Source organism: Budorcas taxicolor, chromosome 16, assembly GCF_023091745.1.
Source record: "Budorcas taxicolor isolate Tak-1 chromosome 16, Takin1.1, whole genome shotgun sequence".
In the NCBI taxonomy this organism is placed as follows: domain Eukaryota; kingdom Metazoa; phylum Chordata; class Mammalia; order Artiodactyla; family Bovidae; genus Budorcas; species Budorcas taxicolor.
In genome coordinates this window covers 24,610,953-24,623,840 of record NC_068925.1, presented here as the reverse complement: position 1 = coordinate 24,623,840, position 12,888 = coordinate 24,610,953, and the positions used below count along the sequence as shown (strand labels likewise).

At 39.2% G+C, this 12,888-nt stretch overlaps 1 protein-coding gene across 1 annotated transcript in view; it reads right to left on the bottom strand.

Annotated features, from left to right (window-relative positions):
- Window positions 1-909: 909 nt before the first annotated feature.
- Window positions 910-12,888, bottom strand: part of IARS2 (isoleucyl-tRNA synthetase 2, mitochondrial) — a 48,037-nt gene continuing 36,058 nt past the window's right edge. Inside the window, exons 16-23 of the mRNA XM_052653756.1 lie at window positions 12,429-12,531; window positions 10,676-10,801; window positions 9,931-10,062; window positions 9,009-9,115; window positions 7,713-7,858; window positions 6,406-6,596; window positions 2,581-2,725; window positions 910-1,423 (exon numbers count right to left, since the gene is read on the bottom strand). Coding sequence (XP_052509716.1) covers window positions 1,281-1,423; window positions 2,581-2,725; window positions 6,406-6,596; window positions 7,713-7,858; window positions 9,009-9,115; window positions 9,931-10,062; window positions 10,676-10,801; window positions 12,429-12,531 — 1,093 coding nt within the window. The 3' untranslated portion in view covers window positions 910-1,280. The remainder of the gene's footprint in view (window positions 1,424-2,580; window positions 2,726-6,405; window positions 6,597-7,712; window positions 7,859-9,008; window positions 9,116-9,930; window positions 10,063-10,675; window positions 10,802-12,428; window positions 12,532-12,888) is intronic.

Genomic DNA, 12,888 nt, shown 5'->3' with positions numbered 1-12,888 from the left:
AGTAGCTTTTTCTTAGATATACTCCCATCGCATATATGTTTCCTTGTTATCATTAAGTAAGCATTCTGTACCTTGTTCAATTCTGTTGTAAATGCAAAGGAAATCAAAAGGGTTCAAATAATCATAACTTCTGCATAACAAGTTGTGTTTAGATGTAGAACTAGAATATACAGGATAAATGCAGATGGGGAGAAATAACAGTACCAGGCTTCTAAATACGTCCTACTCTTCTAAAAAGAAAAGTGAGGTATGGAGAAGAGTTTCACCTTTGTTATAAAAATTCAACTAGGGTCAAAGTAAACAGTTAAATAGCTTTCTTAAAAAAAAGATTGCAATTTAAAATCACAGAAAACTCATTTAATAATACTAAGCATACATGGAATCAGTTCTCTTAGCAGTTACTGTGGTTCATTTCACTTAGGCAGATATTTTTAAAAGTACTCTATAGCAACAGTGAAAGCCCTCCCTCATCCTGATAGGAATGGATTTGTTATATTTCTGCTAAATAGAATTAACCATCCCTGGAAAGATTTTAATTGTTTATAAAATGCCCTATCATCTATTGTAATGTACTGTAAGTAGTCAGATTCTGTATATACTGCTATTTTCTGTGTCTGTTCATTGTTGTGAACTTATGTATATTAGTGAAATAAATTTTCAGCTTTCATGTTGTTTCCTTAACATTTATATAGTATTAATGTGTTTTTCCCCTCTTACATGAGACATATTTGGTGACTTTTTCTGATGTGCAGCCCAAAGAACTAGCTGTTCTGAAAAGGTTGATGTTTGCTGTTAAGGCAGAATGAAATTACTCTCTTCATCTCTTAAGTGACAGACCCCTGCACTGTTCCTGTTCAGAACACATTTTTTTTACTTGCTATTCACAACTTTTGTACCACCACCAGTCAGTAATTTTCCAGGTGCCTTTATTTTTAGACGTTACAGAATTTAAATACTGAGTGAAGACGATTTATAAAATATAAAACATTTTCCGTTCAGCACACTTGCAAGCATTTTCAGTGTTATGCTCTGAGTTAAGTCCATTATGGACCCACCTGCATATGTATATGTTTCCATATGTATATATACACATCACTGTTTATCTAGTTACAGAAACACACGTGTAGCTCTGACTTTGACTCTCATCCTCAACCATTTACTCTTCCACTCATTACCTAAATCTTGGATTTCTCTCCAGTACTGTAAACAGTCCATCTAGACCCCTACTAAGTCCTGTCAGGAGGTTCTTGCTCAGAAAGCTGTCAACACACACTGAGGTCCTACTTCGCTTTCACAACTTCTGCGCATCGGGGACACAGTGTGTCTGATGACTCAGCCGTGTACTTCCAACAGCGAGGGCATTTTTCCTTGGTAGTTGGCATGACAATTACTTTGTATGAAGACTCTTCACGAATATCACCACCTGTGGAAGAAAAACACGTGGAGAGTATTCCTCACAGGCCACTGGACTTGCGCATCTCTATTTCTCCAGGTGCCCCCTTTTCAGAGCTTCCTCCCTGCCTTGGGAAATACTGCTTCCCTTGCACATATGTACATGAACAGCCAAGATGGTAGGCTCACACAATCTGATGACTGGGAGAGAGGAGGAATCTGAGAGGCTGATTTTTCCACAGGTCATGGGAGTTCTGTATCTACTCAGGCAGAGCATGCCTGTTTGCTCTTTATCTGTGTCCAGTTCTGCTAATTACACTGCCTCTCCTCTCCAGCTACACTCTTAATTAAGAATTTTAAAAGAGGCAAATTGAAGGGACAATGAGCAGTGCCCCCACATTAAACTTCTTGGGTTTGGACAAAAGGAAACAAAAATTTGTCCATAATGAATAGACCTCAGACAGAAAATAAATCATTTTCTAGTCACTGCACAGAGAATATAACATTCCGGAAAGCAGATTAATACGAGTCTACTACATGATCAGTGCTGCCAGGCCTCAAATTTAAACTGATGGCTATAAATTAGTCTCCCACCTCTTGCTGGTGCCTAAAAGCTACTATGAAATACATAGAGAGCATCACTGTTCCTAAGATATACTCATGTTGTGTTAGCGTTACTCAGCTTTCATTTCCATCAATGAGAATGAAGTAAGGTGACAAAAATCCCCAAATCAAACAAATGCCTACAAAAGGTTTGCTTACAAGATAACCACTGTGGGAATGAGTTCAATAAAACTTCCTTGACTCATTAGTGGCTACGATACTGTAATGTGGGGTGAGCATAATAAATTGTAGATTGAACACGAGAGGGATGGTAGGGTTGGTCAAAGGACAAGGACACAAAGGCCAACTGAGGTAAGGCAGACTGACTTCACATACGGTGACAATGACGTTTTCCCTCCTCTCCCTACCCCTGTGTTCCCAAGATCACCAGGTAGGGCACTTGGGAGAGCTGGTTCAGAAACCTGGCCACTGTTTACTACACTTTCTACAGAAAGACGCACTCACCAAGTGTGTATCTGCCTTTAGAATACAGGTTATCCACTGGAAAACTGGAGATGACCTGTAATTATTGTTCAGTTGTCCACATACCATTGTTATCTGGTAGTATCATTCTCATCTCCTTACCTTCTAAATTGATTAGAAATGTCCCTTTAAGCTCAGTTACATCCTCACTTATTCCTCGCGGTTCCTGAGAAAGCAAAGTTGTCTGGGATGCCATCATTAATTCATTCAACTGAGAGGTACTGGAAGTCTCCTCCACTTGTAGCATCTGGGTATAAGTATTTGAAAGTTACTATCTAAATTAATTGTTACCACAAAGGTTATAAAAAGACACTGCAAGTTCTTATGTTTGGTGAGGAACTCTTTTGCAACCACCACCTCCTGAGCTAATACTATTATATAAATCAAATCTTACTAGTATGAAAGCTTTTAACTAAAAACTCCTAATCAATAGTATCCATTGAGAATACAACTCTATGCCAGGCACTTCACTTTGCTAGATGCTAAATGTCCACCCATTATCTGTAACTGTCACAAAACAGCAACAGCATTTTTTAATCCCCATTTTACAAATGAGGAAACTTGCTCAGGGAGGTTCCCAACCAGTAAGTGGTGTGCTGCAATTCCAGCCCAGGTCTTTCAGCCTCAAAGCCCGCACATTACCCCTGTATACAATGCTTCCTACAGGAGAGGGGTTAAGATACTATCTCAACAAGGATCTGCTTTTATCACTGTAGACCAATGGTGGCAGCCTGAATAATGCTCAGAACTCTTTTGAAGCACACTGAATTGGGATATCTGATAAGCACTTTTGTACATTTTTCATTTTAATTCTGATCTTCAAAGTAAGTGTGTAAACTAAGTAATACAAAATCCCTTGGGGGGGGGGGGGGAAAACCAACTCATGAGAAAATAGGAGCTTTAAAGAGATTGCATTTACACCATTAATAACTGACAGGTCCAGGACTCCATCAGACAGCTAGTGGAAAACACATTCATGTTTTTTTAAATCCTGAATTATTTTTTTCAAGTATCAATGATCCAATCAAGGTGTACTGTTTTCAGCTTACTACTCAGAACTAATGAAGTCCAAGGAAACATGATATGCAGTAGGAAAGCTCAGTACCAGGGCAGCCTCAGCCAAGCCACAGCTTCAACAGGCCTCAGCTTCCTGGCTCAAAAAATGGCAATCATGAGCTTCCCAACTTGTAAATTTTAAAACGTCAACATCTTATCAAACTTCTGTTACCTGAGCAACTACCTTATACCTACTAGCGATTTCAAGCCTTGAATCGTAATCAACCTCATTACATTATTAAAAATTTAGATTGAACTTCCAACCAGTTGAGATGGTCCTTTTTCAGTAGACTATGATACCAGTCAATTGCAAAACATAAGTCACAAAACTAAGTTTTCTTCTCAAACATTAAAACTAAAAAAAAATCTTGAGTCAGTATGTTAGGCTCTAAATCAATCTGGTCAATCAACCCCTAAGATCTCAAGGGGAAACTTTTGATGGCCCTTTTGACAATAAAAAATAAGATGAATGCTTTGAGATCACATGGTAAATTTGCTGGTGCAAATGAATTTTCTTCAGAACTCATGAGTAAAAGATGAAAAAAATTTTTTTTGCTTTGAATCTTGTCCAGATGGATAAAATTCTCAGAAAACCAGACCCATAACACAGAACTCCCAATTTTTGTGTATTCAGATACTACTGCCAGATGCTGCCTGTTGTCTAAGTAGCCCCGAGGGCTCATGTTTCAAATAGAACTTTATTACACCTTCCTGTCCCAACCTATAAAATATAAGTAGCAACAGAGTATATGTTTTATGAGAAGAAAAAGGAAACATACAGAGGTTGGAAACAAAGAATCAGTGATTAATATTAGGATTAGAAGACAGAAATCCTAATTTATAATTTTTTTATATGTACTATCAAGAACATCCCTATGGAAAAGAAATGCAAAAAAGCAAAATGGCTGTCTAAGGAGGCCTTACAAATAGCTGTGAAAAGAAGAGAAGCGAAAAGCAAAGGAGAAAAGGAAAGATATACCCATTTGAATGCAGAGTTCCAAAGAATAGCAAGAAGAGATAAGAAAGCCTTCCTCAGTGATCAATGCAAGGAAATAGAGGAAAACAACAGAATGGGAAAGACTAGAGATCTCTTCAAGAAAATTAGAGATACCAAGGGAACATTTCATTCAAAGATGGGCTCAATAAAGGACAGAAATGGTCTGGACCTAACAGAAACAGAAGATATTAAGAGGTGGCAAGAATACACAGAAGAACTGTACTAAAAAGATCTTCACGACCCAGATAATCACAATGGTGAGATCACTCACCTAGAGCCAGACATCCTGGAATGTGAAGTCAAGTGGGCCTTAGAAAGCATCACTACAAACAAAGCTAGTGGAGGTGATGGAATTCCAGTTGAGCTATTTGAAATCCTGAAAGATGATGCTGTGAAAGTGCTCCACTCAATATGCCAGCAAATTTGGAAAACTCAGCAGTGGCCACAGGACTGGAAAAGGTCAGTTTTCATTCCAATAAAAAGAAAGGCAATGGCAAAGAATGCTCAAACTACTGCACAATTGCACTCACCTCACACGCTAGTAAAGTAATGCTCAAAATTCTCCAAGCCAGGTTTCAGCAATACGTGAACCGTGAACCTCCAGATGTTCAAGCTGGTTTTAGAAAAGGCAGAGGAACCAGAGATCAAATTGCCAACATCTGCTGGGTCATGGAAAAAGCAAGAGAGTTCCAGAAAAACATCTATTTCTGCTTTATTGACTATGCCAAAGCCTTTGACTGTGTGGATCACAATAAACTGTGGAACATTCTGAAAGAGATGGGAATACCAGACCACCTGACCTGCTTCTTGAGAAACCTATATGCAGGCCAGGAAGCAACAATTAGAACTGGACATGGAACAACAGACTGGTTCCAAATAGGAAAAGGTATACGTCAAGGCTGTATGTTGTCACCCTGCTTATTTAACTTATATGCAGAGTACATCATGAGAAACGCTGGGGTGGAAGAAGCACAAGCTGAAATCAAGATTGCCAGGAGAATATCAATAACCTCAGTTATGCATATAATACCACCCTTATGGCAGAAAGTGAAGAGCTAAAAAGCCTCTTGATGAAAGTGAAAGAGGAGAGTGAAAAAGTTGGCTTAAAGCTCAACAATCAGAAAACGAAGATCATGGCATCTGGTCCCATCACTTCATGGGAAATAGATGGGGAAACAGTGGAAAAAGTGTCAGACTTTATTTTTTGGGGCTCCAAAATCACTGCAGATGGTGACTGCAGCCATGAAATTAAAAGACACTTATTCCTGGGAAGGAAAGTTATGACCATCCTAGATAGCACATTAAAAAGCAGAGACATTACTTTGCCAACAAAGGTCCGTCTAGTCAAGGCTATGGTTTTTCCAGTGGTCACGTATGGATGTGAGAGTTGGACTGTGAAGAAAGCTGAGCATCAGAGAATTAATGCTTTTGAGCTGTGGTGTTGGAGAAGACTCTTGAGTCCCTTAGACTGCAAGGAGATCCAACCAGTCCATTCTAAAGATCAGTCCTGGGTGTTCTTTGGAAGGAATGATGCTGAAGCTGAGACTCCAATACTTTGGCCACCTCATGCAAAGAGTTGACTCATTGGAAAAGACCCTGATGCTGGGAGGGATTGGGGGCAGGAGGAGAAGGGGACGACAGAGGATGAGATGGCTGGATGGCATCGCTGACTCTATGGACATGAGTTTGGGTAAACTTCAGGAGTTGGTGATGGACAGGGAGGCCTGGCGTGCTGTGATTCATTGGGTCGCAAAGAGTCAGACACGACTGAGCGACTGAACTGAACTGATTTACATCGACATCTTCTGAAACCAGATTTTACGTGGAGCACTTTGATATGAACACCATTTCAAAAGGAACAAACTGTGACTCACCTCCATGATCTCAAAAAGCAGCCCAGGCTCGATCACAATGATCACCTCATACTCAGCTGCATTTTTGCCAGGAATGCTTCCAAGAAATGAATCTCTCATTGCACACGCACTTTCTATGGCTTCTTCCAGTCCAGGTTTCTTCCAGATAGAACTGGTTTTAATCCAGCCAGTACGAAAAACACTCTTGGGTTCTTAAAGAAAAAGAAGTTAAACCAATTTATATATACATTCAAACTGTATATAAAACTCAAACCACCACACATTACTATTCATGGGAAATAAGGGTTGTTATTTGTGGTTAATATTTAGGATGCTTGTTGTTCAGTTGCTACACCATGTCTTACTCTTTGTGACCTCATAAACGGCATCGTGCCAGGCTTCCCTGTCCTTCACCAACTCCTGGAGCTTGCTCAAACTCATGTCCATTGAGTCGGTGATGCCATCCAACCATCTCATCCTCTGTCGTCCCCTTCCCTACTGCCTTCCATCTTTCCCAGCATCAGGGTGTTTTCCAATGAGTCAGTTCTTTACATCAGGTGGCCAAAATATTGGAGTTTCAGCTTCAGCATCAGTCCTTCCAATGAATAGTCAGGGCTGATTGCCTTTAGGATTGATTGGTTTGATCTCCTTGCAGCCCAAGGGACTCTCAACAGTCTTCTCTAACACCACAGTTCAAAACCATCAGTTCTTCAGCGCTCAGCCTCCTTTATGGTCCAGGTCTCACATCCATACATGACTACTGGAAAGACCATAGCTTTGACTATATGACCTTTGTTGGCATCCTAAATGGTTTCCAAATATTTACACCAACATTTGGAAATGTAAAAAAGGGCAAGATTTACAGTAAGATCTCAAAAGATGCCTAGAAGAAACTAAAATAGAAATATCCCAATATTACAGTAGACGTCTCTGGGTTATATGTAACATCATGAGTGACATCCTCACTGTAAAATTTCTAATTTTCTTTAAGTTTAATGTAATCAGACAGAAAAAAAATTAGAAAAATATTCACTAGCAGGCACTATACTTTTAGTAAAACCTATTTCTGACATTTATAAAGGGATAAGAAAAAGTGATTTCTCAGTATAGTCAAGCTGCTAATATATTTCAGAAAGCATTTTAAAGTGGCTTGAAAGACATGCTGAAATTCATCCTACTTCTCTACACACAGAAGAGATGCAGAAACTACAGTTAATAATTACTGTATTAATAGATGAGTATGTGCCTCTTACTTGAAGCAGATAAAAGGAGAAGCTGCACCCTCAGCCAGGGTCTTTCTCACTCAGAGAAAAATCAGTATTTCTTACCTTTAATATAGGGTATGTGCTGGAATACCTCTTCAGCCAAGTGAGGAAGAATGGGAGCAAAAGAGCGAACCATTACATCCAAAATTTCAGCTAGTGCAGTCTGACAAGAGCGTCGTTTGGGATCGTCTGCATTTTCACAATAAAGCCTGGACAAGAACAACTTACTGAGCGGTTGACAACATGCCATACACAATCACTGCCAAGGTGGGACCGGCCTCAGGCTGAGCTTATTCTGCCTAAGCCTATGGCTCTAACTGTCTTCTAATTAAAGGATAAAATATTCCATCATTCAGCTCTTCTGACTAAATCCTCTATTCCACTTGACTCCTTCCAGGTGTGCTTGCCTCCTCAAAAACTCAAAGCTATGCTATGTCCAATTCTGTTTTACAGATCGATAATAGCTAGAATCTAGACAACTTAGTGAAAGGAAAATGAGTAAGTCAGTTGATGGTATTTAAGATTCGAGTCCCCAGTCCTACAGGCTTCCCTGGTGGCTCAGGTGGTAAAAAAATCTGCCTGCAATGCAGGAGACCCAGGTTTGATCCCTGGGTTGAGACGATCCTCTGGAGGAGGGCATGGCAACCCACTCCAGTATTCTTGCCTGGAGGGTCCCCATGGACAGAGGAACCTGGTGGGCTACAGTCCATGGGGTCACAAAGGGTAGGACATGACTGAGCGACTTAGCAGGCATGCAGGCACCCCACCCTTATGACCCTATCAGTATGTCAAGGGAAGGACTGGGATTTGTAATCCCAGTAGAAGGTCCCTGAAGTGCTGATGAGTAGGGCTGGCACTTCACACTGGCTGAGTTACTACAGGAGCAAAACATGAAGACAGCATGCAGCCTGCCTCTAAAAGGGCATCACTGATGTTATATGATGTTATGATATTAATAATTACCGGAATATTTCTCCCGCCTGAAGGCCAGCAAACTCCTGAGAACAAGCACTGTGTTATGCCCTCACAGTCACAGCTACTACTTACTGAGGACTTGCTTTGTCAAACACAGCACTGAGTGTGCTATTTATATGGTATCTTTTCATTTCTACTTTCTGAGATAGGTATTATCATCACCATTTTATGAACAAAGAAACTGAGATTATAGGATAAGTTGCCTCAGCTCATCAAACTAGCAAGTAGCAGGATGAAACTGCCCAATCAGACTTGACTTAAGAATCCAACTTCTTAATAATGGCCCAGGTCCCCCACTGCTGGCCTCTGCTTTCCAACATTTGCCAAGCAGAGTAGACAGTCAAGCACTGTTTGTTAAGCATGTGAATATTCAGTCATACATACCTGTCTTTGATTATGCTGAAATAAAAATTGGAGAGTTCCCTGGTATAAAATGCTTGTAACAGCCGAACAACCTTTCCAAAGTCATACTGCTTATATGAATCATTAATCTAGGGAACAAAAGCAAAATAAATTTGGAAGCTGGGGTAAGCAAATAAAAATGCAAGTCGTCATGAGCAGAATATGTTCCTTTTCAAAAACACGTTTCAAAGGCAGACAAACACAAAACAGGAAAAATGCAAGAGCATTTAAGGACCTTTGAAATGTCATTTCTGGATATGAAAGGCTACTATCCTCAGAAAAAAACAGAATAATTTACTCTGGACTCTACAAAAGAACAGGCATCAAATGAAAAGATCAAGTTTTAAGTGATGAAACAGCACTATTCTAAAACAGCAAAGGGTAAAAATTACCAATGTTCCCTCATTGGTGCAAAAAAATAAATAAAACTGGGCAAAAGTCTATATGTACGACTCTGACTTAAGTGGAAGCAATTCTAATTTTGGAGAAAATAGAAATTACTTGTGTTTATATATGAGAGAGTATTTTACAAGACACATAAGAACTGTCATTTCAGTTACTGCTATACTTTTGAGATGGGTATTTCTATACATCTACAGACAAATAAAAGTACATCTCAACTTTATTCCTGCTTATACATGGAGCTGATTTTCAGAGGAAAATGTGCTCTGAGGAGAAGCCTGGCCTACTTTTGCCACAAGGCACTACTCTCGTCTTTTTTGAGAAACCAGAAGAATTCTAAGACTTCATACCTAGTCAACCTAGCAACATGTGGGACTGATCAAGTATAACTTTCCTCAGTGCTTTAGTTACTGTTTCTAACAAAGTTGGTTCCGCTCAACATGCAACCCAGATTTCAACACACAACTCTGTTACCTCCAAAAGCGTCTTAATGCTCACTCACCTTGTTTGCCAAATCCTGCAGTAAGTGCAGCATGTACTGGTCTATGACATACATGCTGTTGACAGGGATGGAATCTGTTTCTGGGTTGAAACCAGCCACGTTTCCCAAAAGAAAGCGGAGTGTATTCCTAAGCTATAAACATTGAGAAAAAGAAATATGCAGTCAAAAAAATATGAGTCCTTCAATTGTTACTGAAATTGTTTTATTTTTCTGTAACTTTTATCCAACTCATGTTACCTTCCTAATGGAATACTTTATTTTTATATCATTCCTTTTAAATAAGACTATTTAAGTGCAAAAAAACCCATCTCATTTCAAAAGCTCAGTTATAGAAACAACCATTGTAATATATTAAAAAAAACTGAGTTTTCTTTATATTTCTTTAAAATTTTAGGGCAAATCACCTGTCACTGGCCCAGTTCATCAGTGTAGATGAGAACGGTGTGTAGGTAAAAATAAATGGAATAAATGTGAACGGTCATTGAGCACACAGAAAGCATATTAAAATTAGTGTAATTACATATCATAATATTAAAAAGGCAGTATATAAAAATGTTAACATTACCACTTATATTTCTAAACAAAAAAATTAACATACGTTATTTTTTAAAGCTCACAACATGTGCAGAACTCATTTTCATTCAGTTGTGCAAGTGCCAACAAAATGCGCCTCATTATTTTGACAAGGACTCAGTAAACTTTTCATTCAGGAATAGTAAGGAACAGAAAGAGGAGTGATCCTGACCTTGCTAATGTCATCTCTGGCAGCATTCAGTAAAGATGGACTAATTGTGACTTCAGTGAAGACGTTGGACTCGGCAACCCACCAGCGAAGCACATCAGCACCATAGGGGGGCTCTTTGCCGTGATCCTTTTCATTGAGGGGAAAAAAAAAAACATACCAATAAATAAATAGCTTTTGATGACAATCTGGTGAACAGATGTTTTAGGTAAGACTCTTATTCTGAAATGCTTGAATACAACATGATCATAAAATGTACCTGAACTGTAATGAAATAAGCTAACAATTTCAGAGATCAGGCTGCATCTAAAAACACAACGGAAGTGGAAAAGGGGGAGTATGGCCTGCAGCCTGGTTCAATGTCTTCCCTGAGATATCTGTAAACAGCTACCATGGCAGGTGGGCAGTAAGAGTGCTGCCCTGGATACCCCTGTGATGGGGCAGTGGCCGGGGGTGGAGGGCGAGGGGTGCTTTCTCCAGTATGCCTAAGGTACTCTGACCAAGAGATGTGATTACTGCACTCTAGGAGGGCAGTTAAAAGCCAACAGGGTTAAAGAACAGATAAGCAGTATCTTTTCTGAAAGCAACTCCAAAATAAATCAAATTACCAGCAGCCCCAGATTTTATATTCTTTAATGACTTGCTTTAAAGTGTATAATTTCCAAGAATGAAAGTTGCTGTCTCATTTTTTTCTTATACTGTTTCTCAGTTCAGTCGCTCAGTCGTGTCTGACTCTGCAACCCCATGAATTGCAGCACGCCAGGCCTCCCTGTCCATCACCAACTCCCGGAGTTCACTCAGACTCACATCCATCAAGTCGGTAATGCCATCCAGCCATCTCATCCTCTGTCGTCCCCTTCTCCTCCTGCCCCCAATCCCTCCCAGCATCAGAGTCTTTTCCAATGAGTCAACTCTTCGCATGAGGTGGCCAAAGTATTGGAGTTTCAGCTTTAGCATCATTCCTTCCAAAGAAATCCAAGGACTGATCTCCTTTAGAATGGACTGGTTGGATCTCCTTGCAGTCCAAGGGACTCTCAAGAGTCTTCTCCAGCACCACAGTTCAAAAGCATCAATTCTTCAGCGCTCAGCTTTCTTCACAGTCCAACTCTCACATCCATACATGACCACAGGAAAAACCATAGCCTTGACTAGACAGATATTTGTTGGCAAAGTAATGTCTCTGCTTTTTAATGTGCTATCTAGGATGGTCATAACTTTCCTTCCAAGGAGCAAGCGCCTTTTAATTTCATGGCTGCAGCCACCATCTGCAGTGATTTTGGAGCCCCGAAAAATAGTCTGACACTGTTTCCCCATCTATTTGCCATGAAGTGATGGGACCAGATGCCATGATCTTAGTTTTGTGAATGTTGAGCTTTAAGCCAACTTTTTCACTCTCCTCTTTCATTTTCATCAAGAGGCTTTTTAGTTCCTCTTCACTTTTCTATTAACTGTAAAACCATAGTTTATAAAGTTTTAAAGTTCAGACAATTAAAAAAGGGATAGTGTAAACCTAACTGGAGATTCAGACCTGAAATAAGTAAAAAAAGCCACAACAATCCCAATCCTTCACATTTTCAAAAAAGTCACACAAAACTTAAAGAGTCTAGATCTAAAACATGGTAAGGCATTTGCTACAAGTGTAAAAATCAGTTTTGTGAGGTTTCTTTTTTACATTGACGTAACTATATTAAGGGTCTTACTGCCAAATTACGAGCCTTAAAACAAAAATAAAATGAATTTTTAGGGAACCACTTACTTGTCCTCCATTGATGACAACATCAGGATCAATAACATTCCCAAGAGACTTGGACATCTTTTCTCCCTTTTCTCCAAGGGTAAATCCATGAACAACCACTGTCCTAAGAAGACAAATGAGCTACTATACTAATAAACACAATTATGATGGACATTTTGAAGATGACTTAAGAGCTTAAAAAGAGTATCTTAGTTTGACACAAAAATAAAAAATTTTTCTTAACAGACTATGTATGAAAATTTTTCTTCAAAGTATAATTCTAAGCTGCTTATTTATCCTGGTTATTAAATACTAAGCTCTCTATACACAGAAAGTATTTTTATGTTTACATTCACCAAAAAATTATCTCCTGATCATCTAAATGTACTGATTTTGATCATTAAAACAAACCAAGAAAAAGTATGTCTTAAAAAAAATTATCACCACAAAATTATCTTTGTTCAAAAAGGCAATTTGAGAA